A 17,633-nucleotide genomic window follows, 5' to 3' on the forward strand; every position below is an offset into this window, starting at 1 on the left:
GGAGTGTCATGAACAAGAACAACATACAAGAAAATCCCCACCTGTAGGGTGTGAGCAATGGTGTGTGTGTAACTCGAAAACTGTGGCCTCTATCGAAAATGTTTCCCAGTTACAAAACTAAACTACAATAAATATCTTCCAAAAATTGTCTTACTTATTTTTTCTCTAGAACTAACAGTTTATGTGTTACAGGCGATGGAAAAACCATAATTTATTAACAATAGCGTTTTAATGGTATAAAATTAATGTTTACTGTTAAAGGGAGTGGGTTAAGACTAAATTGAAATGACTTCACTATATCTAACAAGGGGAGGTCCCTAGCTGAGGGATCAACTTTTTGAAACAGTGTATACACTGATGTAGGTTAAGGACCAAGGATTCACACACTGCAGCCATTCACCCCAGTGGGCCCTTATTTGCGAGTTATCAACAGAAAAAAAATACAGAATTTTGTGTAATGCTTTAAAAATAGTGTAATGCTTTAAAAATAGTAACAGTTTATGTACTGGTTGTATAGTGTAATAGTTAAGATACTAATCTCATATCCAGAAGGTTGTTGATTCAAATCTTACCAGTAGATCAAATTTTTTATTTTCATTTTTAAACCTTTATTGAAATGACTTTGACCATTATTTTTATTCAGTTAATTGGTTTAAATGTAATGTTTTCCATTCACTTGTCATGCCACAGTAGTCATCATATGAAAAACATCATTTGCTCTCATTTTTTTTTCTACTCGGAACCATTGTTCATGTGATTTTGATTACTGTTATGCATTAACTTCAATTTAATTGCTTCCATTTTGTCATATGATATTTTAGTCTATGTTACTGCATTCATTATTTCTATTTCTCACTTTGTTTGAATTTTGTTTCACTTATAATCCTTGTTTTCATTTAAATCATCATCATCATCAATCATCCATAGTGCAATACAAATATATGTTTTAAATGTTTTATAATGACTGTCACACAAAAAGATGAATTTCTTGTAATGAAAACTGTTTAAGCATTATGATAGATACATAAAAATAATTAAATTCATATTCAAAAAGATTCGAAGTGGACAAAGAATGACAGGAACAAAGAATAAGAGAAACTGAAGAAGTTAAAACATTGATTAAAATGATTTGACAAAGGAATATAAATAAAAGAAATCGCGAGTATACCAAACAAAACAATGATCAAAGTCATTTCAATAAAGATTTAAAAATTAAACAAAACAATGTACGGGCACACAGTTTTAATCTGCCAGGAAGTTTCATATCAGAGCACACTCCGCTGCAGAGTGAAAATCTCATTCTGAAAACTATGTACTTCTACATCTACATCCATACTCCGCAAGCCACCCGCCAGTGTGTGGCGGAGGGTACCTTGAGTACCTCTATCGGGTCTCCCTTCTATTCCAGTCTCGTATTGTTCGTGGAAAGAAGGATTGTCGGTATGTCTCTGTGTGGGCTCCAATCTCTCTGATTTTATCCTCATGGTCTCTTCGCGAGATATACGTAGGAGGGAGCAATATACTGCTTGACTCCTCAGTGAAGGTATGTTCTCGAAACTTCAACAAAAGCCCACACCGAGCTACTGAGCGTCTCTCCTGCAGAGTCTTCCACTGGAGTTTATCTATCATCTCCACAATGCTTTCACAATTACTAAATGATCCTGTAACGAAGCGTGCTGCTCTCCATTGGATCTTCTCTATCTCTTCTATCAACCCTATCTGGTATGGATCCCACACTGCTGAGCAGTATTCAAGCAGTGGGCAAACAAGCATACTGTAACCTACTTCCTTTGTTTTTGGATTGCATTTCCTTACAATTTTTCCAATGAATCTCAGTCTGGCATCTGCTTTACCGAGGATCAACTTTATATGATCATTACTTTTTAAATCACTCCTAATGCGTACTCCCAGATAATTTATGGAATTAACTGCTTCCAGTTGCTGACCTGCTATTTTGTAGCTAAATGGTAAGGGATCTTTCTTTCTATGTATTCGCAGCACATTACACTTGTCTACATTGAGATTCAATTGCCATTCCCTGCACCATACATCAATTCGTTGCAGATCCTCCTGCATTTCAGTACAATTTTCCTTGGTTACAACCTCTCGATGTACCACAGCATCATCAGCAAAAAAGCCTCAGTGAACGTCCGATGTCATTCACAAGGTCATTTATGTATATTGTGAATAGCAACGGTCCTACGACACTCCGCTGCGGCACACCTGAAATCACTCTTACTTCGGAAGACCTCTCTCCATTGAGAATGACATGCTGCGTTCTGTTATCTAGGAACTCTTCAATCCAATCACACAATTGGTCTGATAGTCCATATGCTCTTACTTTGTTTACTAAATGACTGTGGGGAACTGTATCAAACACCTTGTGGAAGTCAAGAAAGGTCGCATCTACCTGGGAACCCATGTCTATGGCCCTCTGAGTTTCATGGACGAATAGCGCGAGCTGGGTTTCACACGATCGTCTTTTTCGAAACCCACGCTGATTCCTACAGAGTAGATTTCTAGTCTCCAGAAAAGTCATTATAATTGAACATAATACGTGTTCCAAAATTCTATAACTGATAGACGTTAGAGATATAGGTCTATAGTTCTGCAAGTCTGTTCGACATCCCTTCTTGAAAACGGGGATGACCTGTGCCCTTTTCCAATCATTTGGAACGCTACGCTCTTCTAGAGACCTACAGTACACCGCTGCAAGAAGGGGGGCAAGTTCCTTTGCATACTCTGTGTAAAACTGAACTGGTATCCCATCAGGCCCAGTGGCCTTTCCTCTTTTGAGTGATTTTAAATATTTCTCTATCCCTCTGTCGTCTATTTCGATATCTACCATTTTGTCATCTGTGCGACAATCTCTAGAAGGAACTACAGTGCAGTCTTCCTCTGTGAAACAGCTTTGGAAAAAGACATTTAGTATTTCGGCCTTTAGTCTGTCATCCTCTGTTTCAGTACCGTTTTGGTCTAGGAGTGTCTGGACATTTTGTTTTGATCCACCTACCGCTTTGACATAAGACCAAAATTTCCTAGGATTTTCTGCCAAGTCAGTACATAGAACTTTACTTTCGAATTCATTGAACGCCTCTCACATAGCCCTCCTCACACTACATTTCGCTTCATGTAATTTTTGTTTGTCTGCAAGGCTTTGGCTATGTTTATGTTTGCTGTGAAGTTCCCTTTGCTTCCGCAGCAGTTTTCTGACTCAGTTGTTGTACCACGGTGGCTCTTTTCCATCTCTTATGATCTTGCTTGGCACATACTCATCTAACACATATTGTACGATGGTTTTGAACTTTGTCCACTGATCCTCAACACTATCTGTACTTGAGACAAAACTTTTGTGTTGAGCCATCTGGTACTCTGAAATCTGCTTTTTGTCACTTTTGCTAAACAGGAAAGTCTTCCTACCTTTTTTAATATTTTTATTTACGGCTGAAATCATCGATGCAGTAACCGCTTTATGATCGCTGATTCCCTGTTCTGCGTTAAGTGTTTCAAATAGTTTGTGTCTGTTTGTCACCAGAAGGTCTAATATGTTATCGCTACGAATCGGTTCTCTGTTTAACTGCTCAAGGTAGTTTTCAGATAAAGCACTTAAAAAAATTTCACTGGATTCTTTGTCCCTGCCACCCGTTATGAACGTTTGAGTCTCCCAGTCTACATCCGGCAAATTAAAATCTCCACCCAGAACTATAACATGGTGGGGAAATCTACTCGAAATATTTTCCAAATTATCCTTCAGGTGCTCAGCCACAACAGCTGCTGAGCCAGGGGGCCTATAGAGACATCCAATTACCATGTCTGAGCCCGCTTTAACCGTGACCTTCACGCAAATTATTTCACATTTCGGATCTCAGTCAATTTCCTTCAATACTATTGCACTTCTTAACACTATTAACACGCCTCCCTCTTCACTGTCCAGCCTTTCTCTGTGATATACATTCCAATCTGAGTTTAGAATTTCATTACTGTTTACATCTGGTTTCAGCCAACTTTCTGTCCCTAGTACTATGTGGGCATTGTGACAGTTTATTAATGAGAGCAGTTCTGGGACCTTTCAATAGACGCTCCTGCAGTTTACTATAAGCAGATTAATATTGTTATTCGCTGTTGCATTTTGACTACTCCTACCTTGCCGCGTATCAGAAGGCATCTTGTCGGGCCTAGGGAGGGAATTCTCTAACCTAAAAAACCCACATGTGCACTCCACACGTACTCCGCTACCCTCGTAGCCGCTTCCTGCATGTACAGCACACCTGACTATTCAGGGGGACCCTACATTTCTCCACCTGATAGTGGAGGTCGAGAAATTTGCACCCCCGATCTCCGCAGAATCGTCTGAGCCTCTGGTTTAAGCCTTGCACTCGGCTCCAAACTAGAGGACCGCGATCGGTTCTGGGAACAATACTACAAATAGTTAGCTCAGATTCCACCCCACGAGCGAGGCTTTCCGCCTTCACCAACTCCGCCAACCGCCTGTATCAACTGAGGATGACTTCTGAACCCAGACGGCAGGAGTCATTGGTGCCGACATGAGCAAAAATTTGCAGTCGGGTATACCCAGTGCTCTCTATCGCTGCCGGCAGGGCCGCCTCCACATCTCGGATGAGACCCCCTGGCAAGCAGACAGAGTGAACACTGTCCTTCTTCCCCAACCTGTCCGCTATTTCCCTAAGGGGCTCCATCACCCGCGTAACGTTGGAGCTCCCAATCACTAATAAACCCCTCCCCCCGTATGCCTGCTCGGACATTGCTGAAGGAGCGGCCACATGTCCACTCACAGGCAGAGCGGGCGATGCCACACAGCCAGCCTCCACATTGACCCTCCGCCTCATGCGCCGCTAACGCCGCTGAACCCGCCACTCCCCTTGGGGAGAGGGTGGCCCAACCCCACCTGGTACCCGCGAAGCTGTCTCGACAGCAGGGACAGTGGGTGAAGCATGTAACACTTGGGGTGTACCATGCGACGCACCAGACTCCCCACTGCTGCTACATCTACATCTACATCTACATCTATACTCCGCGAGCCACCTTACGGTGTGTGACGGAGGGTACTTATTGTACCACTATCTGATCCCCCCTTCCCTGTTCCATTCACAAATAGTGCGTGGGAAGAACGACTGCTTGTAAGTCTCCGTATTTGCTCTAATTTCTCGGATCTTTTCGTTATGATCATTACGCGAGATATATGTGGGCGGTAGTAATATGTTGCCCATCTCTTCCCGGAATGTGCTCTCTCGTAATTTCGATAATAAACCTCTCCGTATTGCGTAACGCCTTTCTTGAAGTGTCCGCCACTGGAGCTTGTTCAGCATCTCCGTAACGCTCTCGCGCTGACTAAATGTCCCCATGACGAATCGCGCTGCTTTTCGCTGGATCATGTCTATCTCTTCTATTAATCCAACCTGGTAAGGGTCCCATACTGATGAGCAATACTCAAGAATCGGACGAACAAGCGTTTTGTAAGCTACTTCTTTCGTCGATGAGTCACATTTTCTTAGAATTCTTCCTATGAATCTCAACCTGGCGCTTGCTTTTCCCACTATTTGTTTTATGTGATCATTCCACTTCAGATCGCTCCGGATAGTAACTCCTAAGTATTTTACGGTCGTTACCGCTTCCAATGATTTACCACATATGGCATAATCGTACTGGAATGGATTTCTGCCCCTATGTATGCGCATTATATTACATTTATCTACGTTTAGGGAAAGCTGTCAGCTGTCGCACCATGCATTAATCCTCTGCAGGTCCTCCTGGAGTACGTACGAGTCTTCTGATGTTGCTACTTTCTTGTAGACAACCGTGTCATCTGCAAATAGCCTCACGGAGCTACCGATGTTGTCAACTAAGTCATTTATGTATATTGTAAACAATAAAGGTCCTATCACGCTTCCCTGCGGTACTCCCGAAATTACCTCTACATCTGCAGATTTTGAACCGTTAAGAATGACATGTTGTGTTCTTTCTTCTAGGAAATCCTGAATCCAATCACACACCTGGTCCGATATTCCGTAAGCTCGTATTTTTTTCACTAAACGTAAGTGCGGAACTGTATCAAATGCCTTCCTGAAGTCCAGGAATACGGCATCAATCTGCTCGCCAGTGTCTACGGCACTGTGAATTTCTTGGGCAAATAGGGCGAGCTGATTTCACATGATCTCTGTTTGCGGAATCCATGTTGGTTATGATGAAGGAGATTTGTATTATCTAAGAACGTCATAATACGAGAACACAAAACATGTTCCATTATTCTACAACAGATTGACGTAAGCGAAATAGGCCTATAATTATTCGCATCTGATTTATGACCCTTCTTGAAAATGGGAACGACCTGCGCTTTCTTCCAGTCGCTAGGTACTTTACGTTCTTCCAGCGATCTACGATAAATTGCTGATAGAAAGGGGGCAAGTTCTTTAGCATAATCACTGTAGAATCTTAAGGGTATCTCGTCTGGTCCGGATGCTTTTCCGCTACTAAGTGATAGCAGTTGTTTTTCAATTCCGATATCGTTTATTTCAATATTTTCCATTTTGGCGTCCGTGCGACGGCTGAAGTCAGGGACCGTGTTACGATTTTCCGCAGTGAAACAGTTTCGGAACACTGAATTCAGTATTTCTGCCTTTCTTCGGTCGTCCTCTGTTTCGGTGCCATCGTGGTCAACGAGTGACTGAATAGGGGATTTAGATCCGCTTACCGATTTTACATATGACCAAAACTTTTTAGGGTTCTTGTTTAGATTGTTTGCCAATGTTTTATGTTCGAATTCGTTGAATGCTTCTCTCATTGCTCTCTTTACGTTCTTTTTCGCTTCGTTCAGCTTTTCCTTATCAGCTATGATTCGACTACTCTTAAACCTATGATGAAGCTTTCTTTGTTTCCGTAGTACCTTTCATACATGATTGTTATACCACGGTGGATCTTTCCCCTCGCTTTGGACCTTAGTCAGTACGAACTTATCTAAGGCGTACTGGACGATGTTTCTGAATTTTTTCCATTTTTGTTCCACATCCTCTTCCTCAGAAATGAACGTTTGATGGTGGTCACTCAGATATTCTGCGATTTGTGCCCTATCACTCTTGTTAAGGAAATATATTTTCCTTCCACTCCGAGGCAGCAGCCTGAAGACGGCTGACCATGGCCATCAACACGTTCAGCTGTTCGCGAACAGTGGCCAGCTCCTCCTGCATCTGTACACAGCAGTCACACATCCTATCCATCCTAAGAAATCAATTTACTGTACAGAGTTAATCAACTTTTAACTAGACTGCTAATTCACTAAAGGCGGCTGACAGTTGACTAAACTGAGGTTACTAGACACTTCTTGTAGAAAACTTCACGAGATTCGAATTGGAAACCTTTTCAACGCTGGGGGTCAATACTTTAACTATTACACAATACAACCAGTCCACGAATTGTTACTATTTTTAAAGGTATACAGCATCACACAAAATTCCGAAAATTTCTTCATCAGTTATTCGCAAACGAGGGACCTTCGTGTCGAAAGGATGCACCTTAACTTACATCATCATATAGTTATTATTTCAAAAAGTAGATCCCACTGCTGGAGACCATATTGAGGGATACACCGTGTTCTGGGGATACGACTGGTGGCAGTGGGAAGGAGGAGGGTGGGAGGGGGTGGTAGTGGGGTGTGGCGTTGGCAGAAGGTAGAATTGTGAGAGAAAGCATGTCACCAGAATGAGGTCACTTATTTCCCTCATTTTTCTGTGATTGTAAAATGAAGAGGAAGCAAGTGAGTCTCTCTGCACCAATACGTCACATGAAACATCTACATGTTGTTTCATAATCATAGTGAACCTTCCACAGCATCCCTTGTAAATCACTGGTGATGCAGTGTGCAGACACACCTGGAGAGTGTTTGTAGTCCACAAACTGTGTTTTGTGCAGACATGTCTGGAAAATGTTAACTTTCCACAAAAGGCATTAACTATAAATGGAATACAGATATTAGTTACTAACAAAACTATACATACGAGGAGATTCTACATAAATCTCGATACTCCACCTTGCACTGCCGGCAGGGAAATTTATTGTCAGTCATCCAGTAGGACTGTTGTGGCTTTCTTCTGGGAAAGGTCAGTTCCCCCATCACGAGAACTGCTCGCTCTTCAGTTTGCAAACAGAATAATCAAATATACCCTCACCAGCATTTCCTGTCCAGTTGTGTGAGTAGACAAAACAACTTCTCTATGCTAATGTTTAAATAATGGAGTGATTTTAAGTTTATTAAGTGAGTACTTATTTTCAATAATTAAGAGAGTTTTTAAATAAAATATGTTCCAATAAAAAATGGCTAAGAAGTGTTTAATCTGTGTGAGTGATGTTGTCAGCAACCCGTGCAATGCTGGTGAGAAAGAATACATGGATTGGCAAATGCTAGTTAATTGAGAAAGGGTGGGAAAGCTGATAGTTACAGGAATAAAAAAACAGGGCAGTGGTCATGCATCTTGCAGAAAATGGTACACCTGAAGTGAGTCAACTGAAAGATTTCTAAGGGAGGCTGTTGTAGATGAACAGCTTTCGAAGTCAGCTGAAGTCAAACGTTTGCATTCAGCTGCAGTGGAATTTGATTTTAAAACTAGCTGTCTGTTTTGTGCAGAATCTATTGATGATGAATTTTTTGATAAACAGGAGAAAGACCCCAAAAATGGCAGCAAAAGATTGACAGTATTCGATCCTTCAGTTACAATAATACAATTATAGTTCAAGCAGAGGAGAGGATGGATGAATGGGGAGGCACTATCTGAAGACATATATGCTCTGTTTGGGATCTACAATCTACAGATGCTGTAAATCACAAGGACTGTTATGAAAAGATCTTTACAGGCTCTTGGACCTAAATATAGAAAAATTGGATCCTCTGAGAATGAACGAACTATTGTATCAATGGAAGAAATATTCAACTGCATAGAGGGGAATGATGACTGCCAGTTCACCTTAGACGAGTTGTTGGAGCAAGTTTCGGAAACATTAGCTCATATAAAGACAGTGACGGACAGACTGAGAAAAAAGAATGCAGACAGCATTGTTTTCAACACTCTCCATACCAGAAAATCTGCGGTGTACTTTCACAGTTCAGGTGAAAATGATGTGAATGATGCATGGTATTCTTAGAACTGCAAAGATGAACAAGCAGAATGGAAAAGAATTGTAAAAGCACTGCCACTATAATCTTAGAAGATATTGGGTAAATGACAAATGATAGTTTTATTTTCCCACACTGTAACAAATTCCATAATGAGAGTGAGGAAATGACACTCCGTGTCTTCATGGACTGCATTTCAGCGAAGAAAAGGCAAAACAGAAAACTGAAAAGAAGCTAACATCTGTATCAAATGCCCTCATTGCTGACATTCACCCTTGATCATTTATATTGAATTGAATTGAATTGAATTTTATTTGATCCTGTAAGATTACATCATGTACAGTAAATGTACGTGTAATATAGGACATGTCAAAGTATTAAAATTCTTTATCAATTATTTTTCTACACCTTTAGCTTACATTTTTACATCACTGATAATGAGTAACAATCTATACAAATTTAATGGCATAAGTATTCTGCAACACTGTAAAACTCTTTTTCAATGAGATAGTCTTTAAGTTTCTTTGTAAATTCATTGTGAAGTACACTATCTTGCAAGGTTTTGGGCAGACTTCTTAGTAGTCTGATACCAGAGTACTGGGGTCCTTTTTCTAGCATTGCCAGTCGGTGGGGTATGCTCCGTACTTCATTCTTCTTTCTTGTATTGTGGGTGTGTACACTAGCATTTGTAATCCAGTCCTCACTACCTTTTGTGATGTACATTATTGTTTTGTATATATATAATGATGAAAAAGTTAAGATACCTAAATTCTTGAAACAGTTTCTGCATGTTTCAGAGGTCTTTCTTCTTAAAATGGTCCTAATTGCTTTTTTTTGTAATGTGAACACTCGTTTTGTCTCTTGTTTGTTTGAGTTTCCCCACACCGTCACTCCATACTGTAAGTATGGTTCGAAAAGTCCATGATACACTGTACACAGAAGGTTCTTGTCTGAATACTGTGATAGCTGCATCATTAAGAATATGACAGAGCTCAGTTTCTTACAGACATTATTAATATGTTTTTTCCATTTCAGTTCATTATCCACAAGAATACCTAAGAATCTAGCAGATTCTACTTCTTCCAGCCTTGTTCCGTCAACCTCTAAATCCATGTCTACAGCCTTTTCCTTGTTTTTAAACACTGCATACATAGTCTTTTTTAGATTTATAACCAGTTCATTTTCCAACAGCCATTGAGCTGTGACATTTGCAGATATGTATGCTCTTCTCTCAAGCTGTTCCATATTTTGGTCACTATTTAGTATTGTCATGTCATCAGCATACAATATTTTCTTTTCTTCCTCCTCAACACCTATATCATTAACAAATACATTAAATAACAATGGCCCCATTACCGAACCCTGCGGCACTCCATATTTGATGGATTGGGTTTCTGATTGGTATGAGTTTCCTAATGATACATACTGCTTGCGGTTGCACAAGTATGATTTTATCCATTCACCTGGTTGCCCCCGAATGCCATAGTTGCTTAATTTTTGTATCAGCATTTCATGGTCAATGGTGTCAAATGCCTTTGAAAGATCCAGAAACATTGCAGAGACAACCTTTTTCTCATCTAAGGACTGTAAAATGTATTCTGTTAGACTGACAATTGCTGATTCTGTAGATTTACCCTTTCTGAAACCATGTTGTGAGGTCATGAGAATGTTATGTTGCTCTCTTCATTCACACAAAGTTTGGATCAAATAATTTCATCAGACAAATTGCTGATCTGGAATTCAGTGATACATATTACAAAGTGTGACAGCTGGCGCTATCAGCTGTCTACAACACCAAAGTGGTTGCCTCAAGTGGAACATTTTGCCAATATGCATTTGACAATGTTGATATTTCAGTGTATGTACTAATGACATCTGGAATACTTCCCACAACTTGTGGTGGTGGTGGTGGTGGTGGTGGTAGTAGTGGTGGTGGGGAGGGCGGAGGGTGGGGGGAACCATCAAATGCATAACTCCAGCCTCAGCTCTGCCAACACCTGAAGAGATCCAGGAGCTTAAATCAGTTCCTTCTGTCACAGAAATAAGCTGCCTGGGTGTTATGGAACTTTATTTATTTGAACATCAGAGAAACAATGCATTACAACATATTACTACCCTTAGCTTGAAAATAATTAGTCCCATTCCATCTGACATATTATCACCAAATATGCTATGGATATATGGTAAGTGGCTCCAATCCATGCAGTTGTATGTGTATAAATGGTGCACTGCTACTTGATCTGCAAGATGATGATGTTGATGATGATGATGATACAACTATCGATTTTTGAACGGTTCCCATTCAAGATATGATGTTATTTTATAATAGCTAAAGTAGATTTTCTGTTATTTCTGAGTTTGATAGGTTTAACATTAATTTTATACCATTGAAACAATGTTTTTAATAATTTACAGTTTCTCCATCACTGCAATGCAGAAACTATTAATTCTAGAGAAAACATGAATAGAACTTTTTTGTAGGAAATTTAATGTAGTTTAATTTTGTACTGGAAAACATTTTTGATAAAAGCTGTGGTTTTTTAATTATTCAAGAAAAATGTAAAAAGTGACCTTTAAACAGCCCCCACCACAACCCTCACACCTCAGAGGAGTGGATTTTCACTATGTTGTTAATGACATTCTCCCCTATCACTGTGTAAGAATTTGTGACTACCTGAATTTTTTCTGCTAATTTTCTTTTGTTGACTGGACTACTGCTGCTAGTCATGAGAAGAGGTCCATGTCCACTCACAGTCTGAGGTGAACCAACAAGCTGCCGTCATCAGCTGCAGGCCACTGCCTAAACTAAGTCTGTGTGCTACTGACTTGGCACTTTCGCACTGTTGGAACACCTGCTACCTGACTACTATCTGCTGACAGCCTTACAGTTCAAGTCTGGGCGATCTAGGTATGCAGACACCACTGTCCAAATAGCCACACTGTCTCTGCTTATCACCCTGGGCACGTATATGCTGTTGCTGTCCATCATCCAGTGCAGGCATGCCATCATCATCAGCCATGCCAACAGCCGCTATTGTGTACACATACCATATTCCTGGTGGCCTATAGCTGCCACAGATCCAACCCCACCACTGTGATTTCTAACGGATAACAGATTTATTCTAATAGCCATGTTTCCAACACACGTCACCAGCCAATATCTGTACCACACTACTGCAGCCATGTCCTGGGAGATGAACTGCGCTGCATCCTGACATCAGAGCCAGCTTAACCTGCCAATCTGACCTCTACAACTTCAACACAATTGTACACCATGCTAAATTACTCAGGATGGGCAGGGAATCATAGACGAAAAAAGTCTTGCTTGAGTTACATTGCAGTCGTGCATGTACTCTGTATAACTATCACATACATTCAGTAACACTTCGAGTTTCATTTATCATAAAACTAAGCTCATGCTGCCACTGTAAATAAGTTTTCACATACTGTCAGCAAAATTGGAATGCTAAAAGCTTTTAACTTAAAAAAATAATTTAATTGAGTCTACATGATCAACTACATACGAAAATATAACTGATATCTTAATAGGTTGTCTACTTCATAATTCAATTTAGAGAAGTTTTGTGCATTACCTTTGTTCGAAGTTGATGAGATTCAATCAGTGTGTTGGTTTCCAACAGCCAAATTAAGTCTTTGTACAAAGATCTCATATCTGAAATGAAACTTTTATTGTAGCACTCCAAAAGATTAATCTCCAAAACATTTTTAATCATTTCATAGCAACAAAAGAATCAATCATACTATAACCCACATCTTGTTGTCAACCCAGAACATACTTCACATCTAGCTTCTACATGCTTTACCATTCTTATACTTACATATTATTCATTGTAGTTATCAGATCTAGGATTATAGCTTCTGAAGGCATGAAAATTCATTTAAAATTACAAATGTTACAATAAGCTGAGTTGTTACGTAACTTGCTAAAACCGCAGCTTTCATTCATTTGTGTCAGTGATGAGCAAGCTGTGGTAGTTACTGTTGCTCCTGCTCAAACTGATTCACATAATGTATGGCTTCCTGTTGTAGCAGATAAGAGGAAGGAAGCTCCAATAAACATCATAGACCAGCAGAGAGCGGTGTCTGTAAAGCAATACTGCCAATGAGGAAAATGCAACGTATGAGGGCATATTGAAAGGGGAAGGCCTCCAAATTTTTCATTCTTTTCTCACTATTGATTAAGGTATCACACCTCATACATTTTACTTGGTCAACTTCCCCACTTCACTAACACAAGTAACAGCCTTCTGCCACAAGAGGGCTCTGAATTGTAGCATGTAACATGGCAGTGTGTAACATAACTACGTCAGGCCATGAGAAACAGCATGCTGTAGTCGAGTTTGAAATTCAAAGAGTTTGTCCACACATGGAGCATCCTATCCTTCAGCAGGACAATGCCAGACCATACGAGCGCTGCAACATCTGCGACAATCCAACACCATGTTTTCACTGTCATCAATCGTCCTCCATACAGTCCCGACTTGGCCCCATCTAATTTCCTTCTGTTTACAAAACTTAAAGAACACCTTTGAGGACTTCACTTTGATAGTGATGAAATGGCACAAGTAGAAGTGAGGTTGTGGCTCCGTCAACAAAGTCGAACATTCTACAGTGACAGTATCAACAAATTAGTCTCTCAATGAGATAAATGTCTCCCTAATGAAAGGGACTATGTTGAGAAATAAATATGCAGGTATGAAGACTAAAGATGCCAAAGGTTGATAAGGTTTGTTTTATTAAAAAAGCTCTAAGAGTTTTCACAGAAAAAAATTCAGAGGCATTAGTTTTCAGGACATGCCCCCCCCCCCCCCCCCCCCCCCCCCACACACACACACACAAACACACACACATATTTTGTTGTGCTCTGCAACGAGATTTCCATTCTTCAAAGTTTGCTACCTCTGAAGTAGAATAGATAAACATGAAGATGGAAGAGAGAGATAAGAGGGGTTAAATCAACCACATTTTCAGTATAGAATCTGACAGTGATTCCATCAGGCCCTGTAGATTTGTTTAATTTTAATGACTTCAGCTGTTTCTCAACACCACTGACACAAAAACTTATTTCAACCATCTTTTCAGTGGTACAATGATTAAATTGGGGCCTTTCTCCTAAATTTTCCTTTGTAAAGGAACATTTGGAAACAGAGTTAAGCATTTCAGCTTTTGCTTACTACCCTCAATTTCAGTTCCTGTATCATTCATTACAGACTGGACACTAGCTTTGGTGCCACTAAAAGCCTTTACATACGAACAGAATTTATTTGGATTTTGTGAAAGATCATTACGGCAATATTCTGCTACAGTAATCACTGAAGGTTTCATGCATTGCTCTCTTGGTAGCCAAATGTATTAATCCAGCATCTTTCTACCTACTATCCCATGGTTTGTTTTACACCTAATATGCAGAAGTCTCTGTTTCTTTAGGAGTTCCTTTACAGTGGCAATATACTACGATGGACGCCCCCCCCCCCCCCCCCCCAAATTACGAATTGTTCTACTGTGTTCATATCTATCCAGTGCATGGTCAACAATTCTTTTAAACTTAAGCCATAGTTTCTCTAAATGTTCCTCTCCTGTGCTGAAAATTTCCATTTCCTCATTGAGATATGACACTACTGATTTTTTTATCTAGTTCACTGAACATACATATTTTTCCACTTGTTTTAGTTATCCTTTGTACTTTGGTAATCATTGTTGCCACAACTGTGTTTTTCTTGCCATTGGAGTGAATATTTATACATTATGAGAGAGGTTCTAAACTATCCGTTCAAGGTAATTTTCAGAGAAGGTATTTGTTGATGTTTCACATGATGTTTTATCGTGACCACCACTGACAAAACTGTAATTTTCCCCATTGACCGTTGGATGATAAAAGTCTCCACTGATGATTACAGTGTGACTAGGGAACTTTTGTACAAGCAAACTGAAGTTTCATCTAAAGTTTTCAGTTACACTGGAAGATGAGTCGGGTGGGTGATAATAGGACCCATTTACCATTTTATGCCCATGACTGATACTGAGTCTTTCCCAAAAAATCTCACATGCAACTTCAGTGTCTATCTCAGTGGATGAGAGTCTCTTATCTACTGCAACAAATACACCACCTCCATTTCCCATTAGTTTATCCTTTTGATACACACTTAAATTTTCCCCAAAGAATCCCACTGCTATCAATTTCACATTTCAACCAGCTTTCTGTACCTATCATGCGAGTTTCGCTGCTTTGCATGAGCATTTCTAATTCTGGCAATTTATTTCGAATGCTTCAGCAGTTAACCAATAGACTTTAATACTCTCACCTGTGGGAAACATTTCTTTCAATCTCACACTGATACTTCTGGATTTCCTATATCTATCGTTATCTGGGTAGCAGCCTCTGAGGTGTAGTTCATACCTGACCCATTTAGGGGGCCTTTACAGCTCTTAACCCTAAGGCACAACTCCAGGAAGTCACAACCAAGCTTGTCACAGAACCTTCCAAGTCTCTGGCTCAGTCCTTTCACCTGGCTCAGAACCAAGGAACCCTGATCAGTTCTGGGGACAACACCGCAAACTGTGAGCTTCACTGAAACTCATGCACACAAGGCTTGCCTTCTCAACCTTCTCTGCCACTCACTGAAATGACCCAACTGTGACTTCGGAGCCCAGATGACAGGCATCATTTGTTCCAATGTGTGCCACAATCTTCAGTTGGCTGCACCCCGTTCCCCCAATTGCTGCCAGGATAGCTTCCTCTTCAACATGTTCAATGAGCCCCCAGGCATACACAGTGAGGGCACCTGGTGTTCTTTCCTGACCATTGCTGCCATTTCCATAAAAAGTACCATCATTTGCCGTATGTCTGAACTGCCATCGACTACTAGGCACCTACCATTTTGTGTTTGTGTCCTCTTGACATCAGACAAAACAGGTGAAGTGAGTCCCACTGGCTCAGTTTCAGCTTCAGTGAAAGACAGCACTTTGAACTCATTGGTTAGGGGAATCGGTATAACACTTGAGTACTCCTTCAATATTGAACTTTGCTGTTTCTTTCAGGATCAAAGTAATGTAGCCAAGGTTCATCAGCAGTGATTACCTTTGAAAGAAACTCCCGACCTTCTCCTAAAAGCAGTTTCAATAACATGCAGAACTGCATGCGCATGTTCTTTTGTTCAAGAACCACCAGTCTTGGAGCCTAATGCACACAAACATGTATAATGTGTAACTTCTCTGTCATCATCTCGTGGATAGCTCCCAATGAAATTTTCAATTTTTCAAAAAGTGTTTGTAAGATTATTCATTGATCGTCTCACAATGACAGCAGTGATGTTGACATTTTCTTTCAGAAGAACAGTAACTGGAGTGCCAATTCTATTTTTCTTTGAAATTGATTGTCTCCCTTCTTTAAGTAATTAAACCATCTTTGAGCCATGCTCTCGGGAAGAATACACTCTCCATAGGTTTTCTGTAATACTGCATAGTTCACATCTGAAGATATGTTGGGATGAAAGCAGAATTTCAAAGCAGCATATTGTTCCTTGGGTGTCATATCCATAGTGGCGGTAGCAGCTACTGAAAATGTTTGAGTTTGCCTTACTCTTGTAGGTAGGAATTAGGAGTTCCAACAATGAAATTAGTCTGGCATGCTTGTTACATATTAAGCTAATAGAATATCAAAAGATCAAATTCAAGCATGAGAAATTATGACTATAATATTCTTTACTGAATAGCCCTTGTATATCATGATCAGGTAATCACAATATTGTGAAAAGCAGAGATTGCTACTCACCGTATAGTGGGAATGTTGAGTTGGAAGCAGGAGCAATCAAAAGACTCAAACCTTGACTCACCATCATTTCCCAAATCACTCAACTTGCAATCTAACCTAATATCCGCAGAAAGAACCACAATCCACCATTAGAAACTGATCCTGAACTAGTAATCCTACCTGCTGACAAAGGCTCTACCACTGTTGTATTGAAATGCAAGGATTACCTAATGGAAGGACTCTGCCAGCTGTCAGATTTGTCCACTTACAAACCCTGGCACTGTGAGCCTATTCCAGAAATCTAGCAGGGTCTCCAGTCTTTCCTCAAATCCCTAAGCCTACCCCAGAACCTTTTCTCGGAGTCTATCTCTCTGCTCATCCCTATCACTCCCCACACTCCTACCTTCTAAATACTTCCTAAAGCCCATGAACTCAACCATCTAGGATGCCCCATTGTGGCTGGTTACAGTGCTCACCCCCCCCCCCCCCCCCCAAAAAAAAAGAATCTCTGCTCTCATAGCCAACATCTTTGGCCACTACCCACAACCTACCCTCCTATATAAAAGACATGAACCATTTACTCCACTGCCTATCCACCATTCCTGTCCCTTTACCACACAGTGTCCTGCTTGTCATTACTGATGCCACCTCCCTTTACATTAACATCCCTAATGCCTATCGCCTTGTCACCACTGAACACTACCTTTCCCAATGCCCAACAGACTCAAAACCTACAATCTC

At 40.4% G+C, this 17,633-nt stretch overlaps 1 protein-coding gene across 1 annotated transcript in view; it reads right to left on the reverse strand.

Annotated features, from left to right (window-relative positions):
* Positions 1 to 17,633, reverse strand: part of LOC124796471 (PC-esterase domain-containing protein 1A-like) — a 173,927-nt gene that overhangs the window by 128,112 nt on the left and 28,182 nt on the right. Inside the window, exon 2 of the mRNA XM_047260697.1 lies at positions 12,715 to 12,794. Within this exon, the coding sequence (XP_047116653.1) occupies positions 12,715 to 12,794 (80 nt within the window). The remainder of the gene's footprint in view (positions 1 to 12,714; positions 12,795 to 17,633) is intronic.

The sequence above is a fragment of the Schistocerca piceifrons genome, chromosome 4, assembly GCF_021461385.2.
Source record: "Schistocerca piceifrons isolate TAMUIC-IGC-003096 chromosome 4, iqSchPice1.1, whole genome shotgun sequence".
NCBI classification, from domain to species: domain Eukaryota; kingdom Metazoa; phylum Arthropoda; class Insecta; order Orthoptera; family Acrididae; genus Schistocerca; species Schistocerca piceifrons.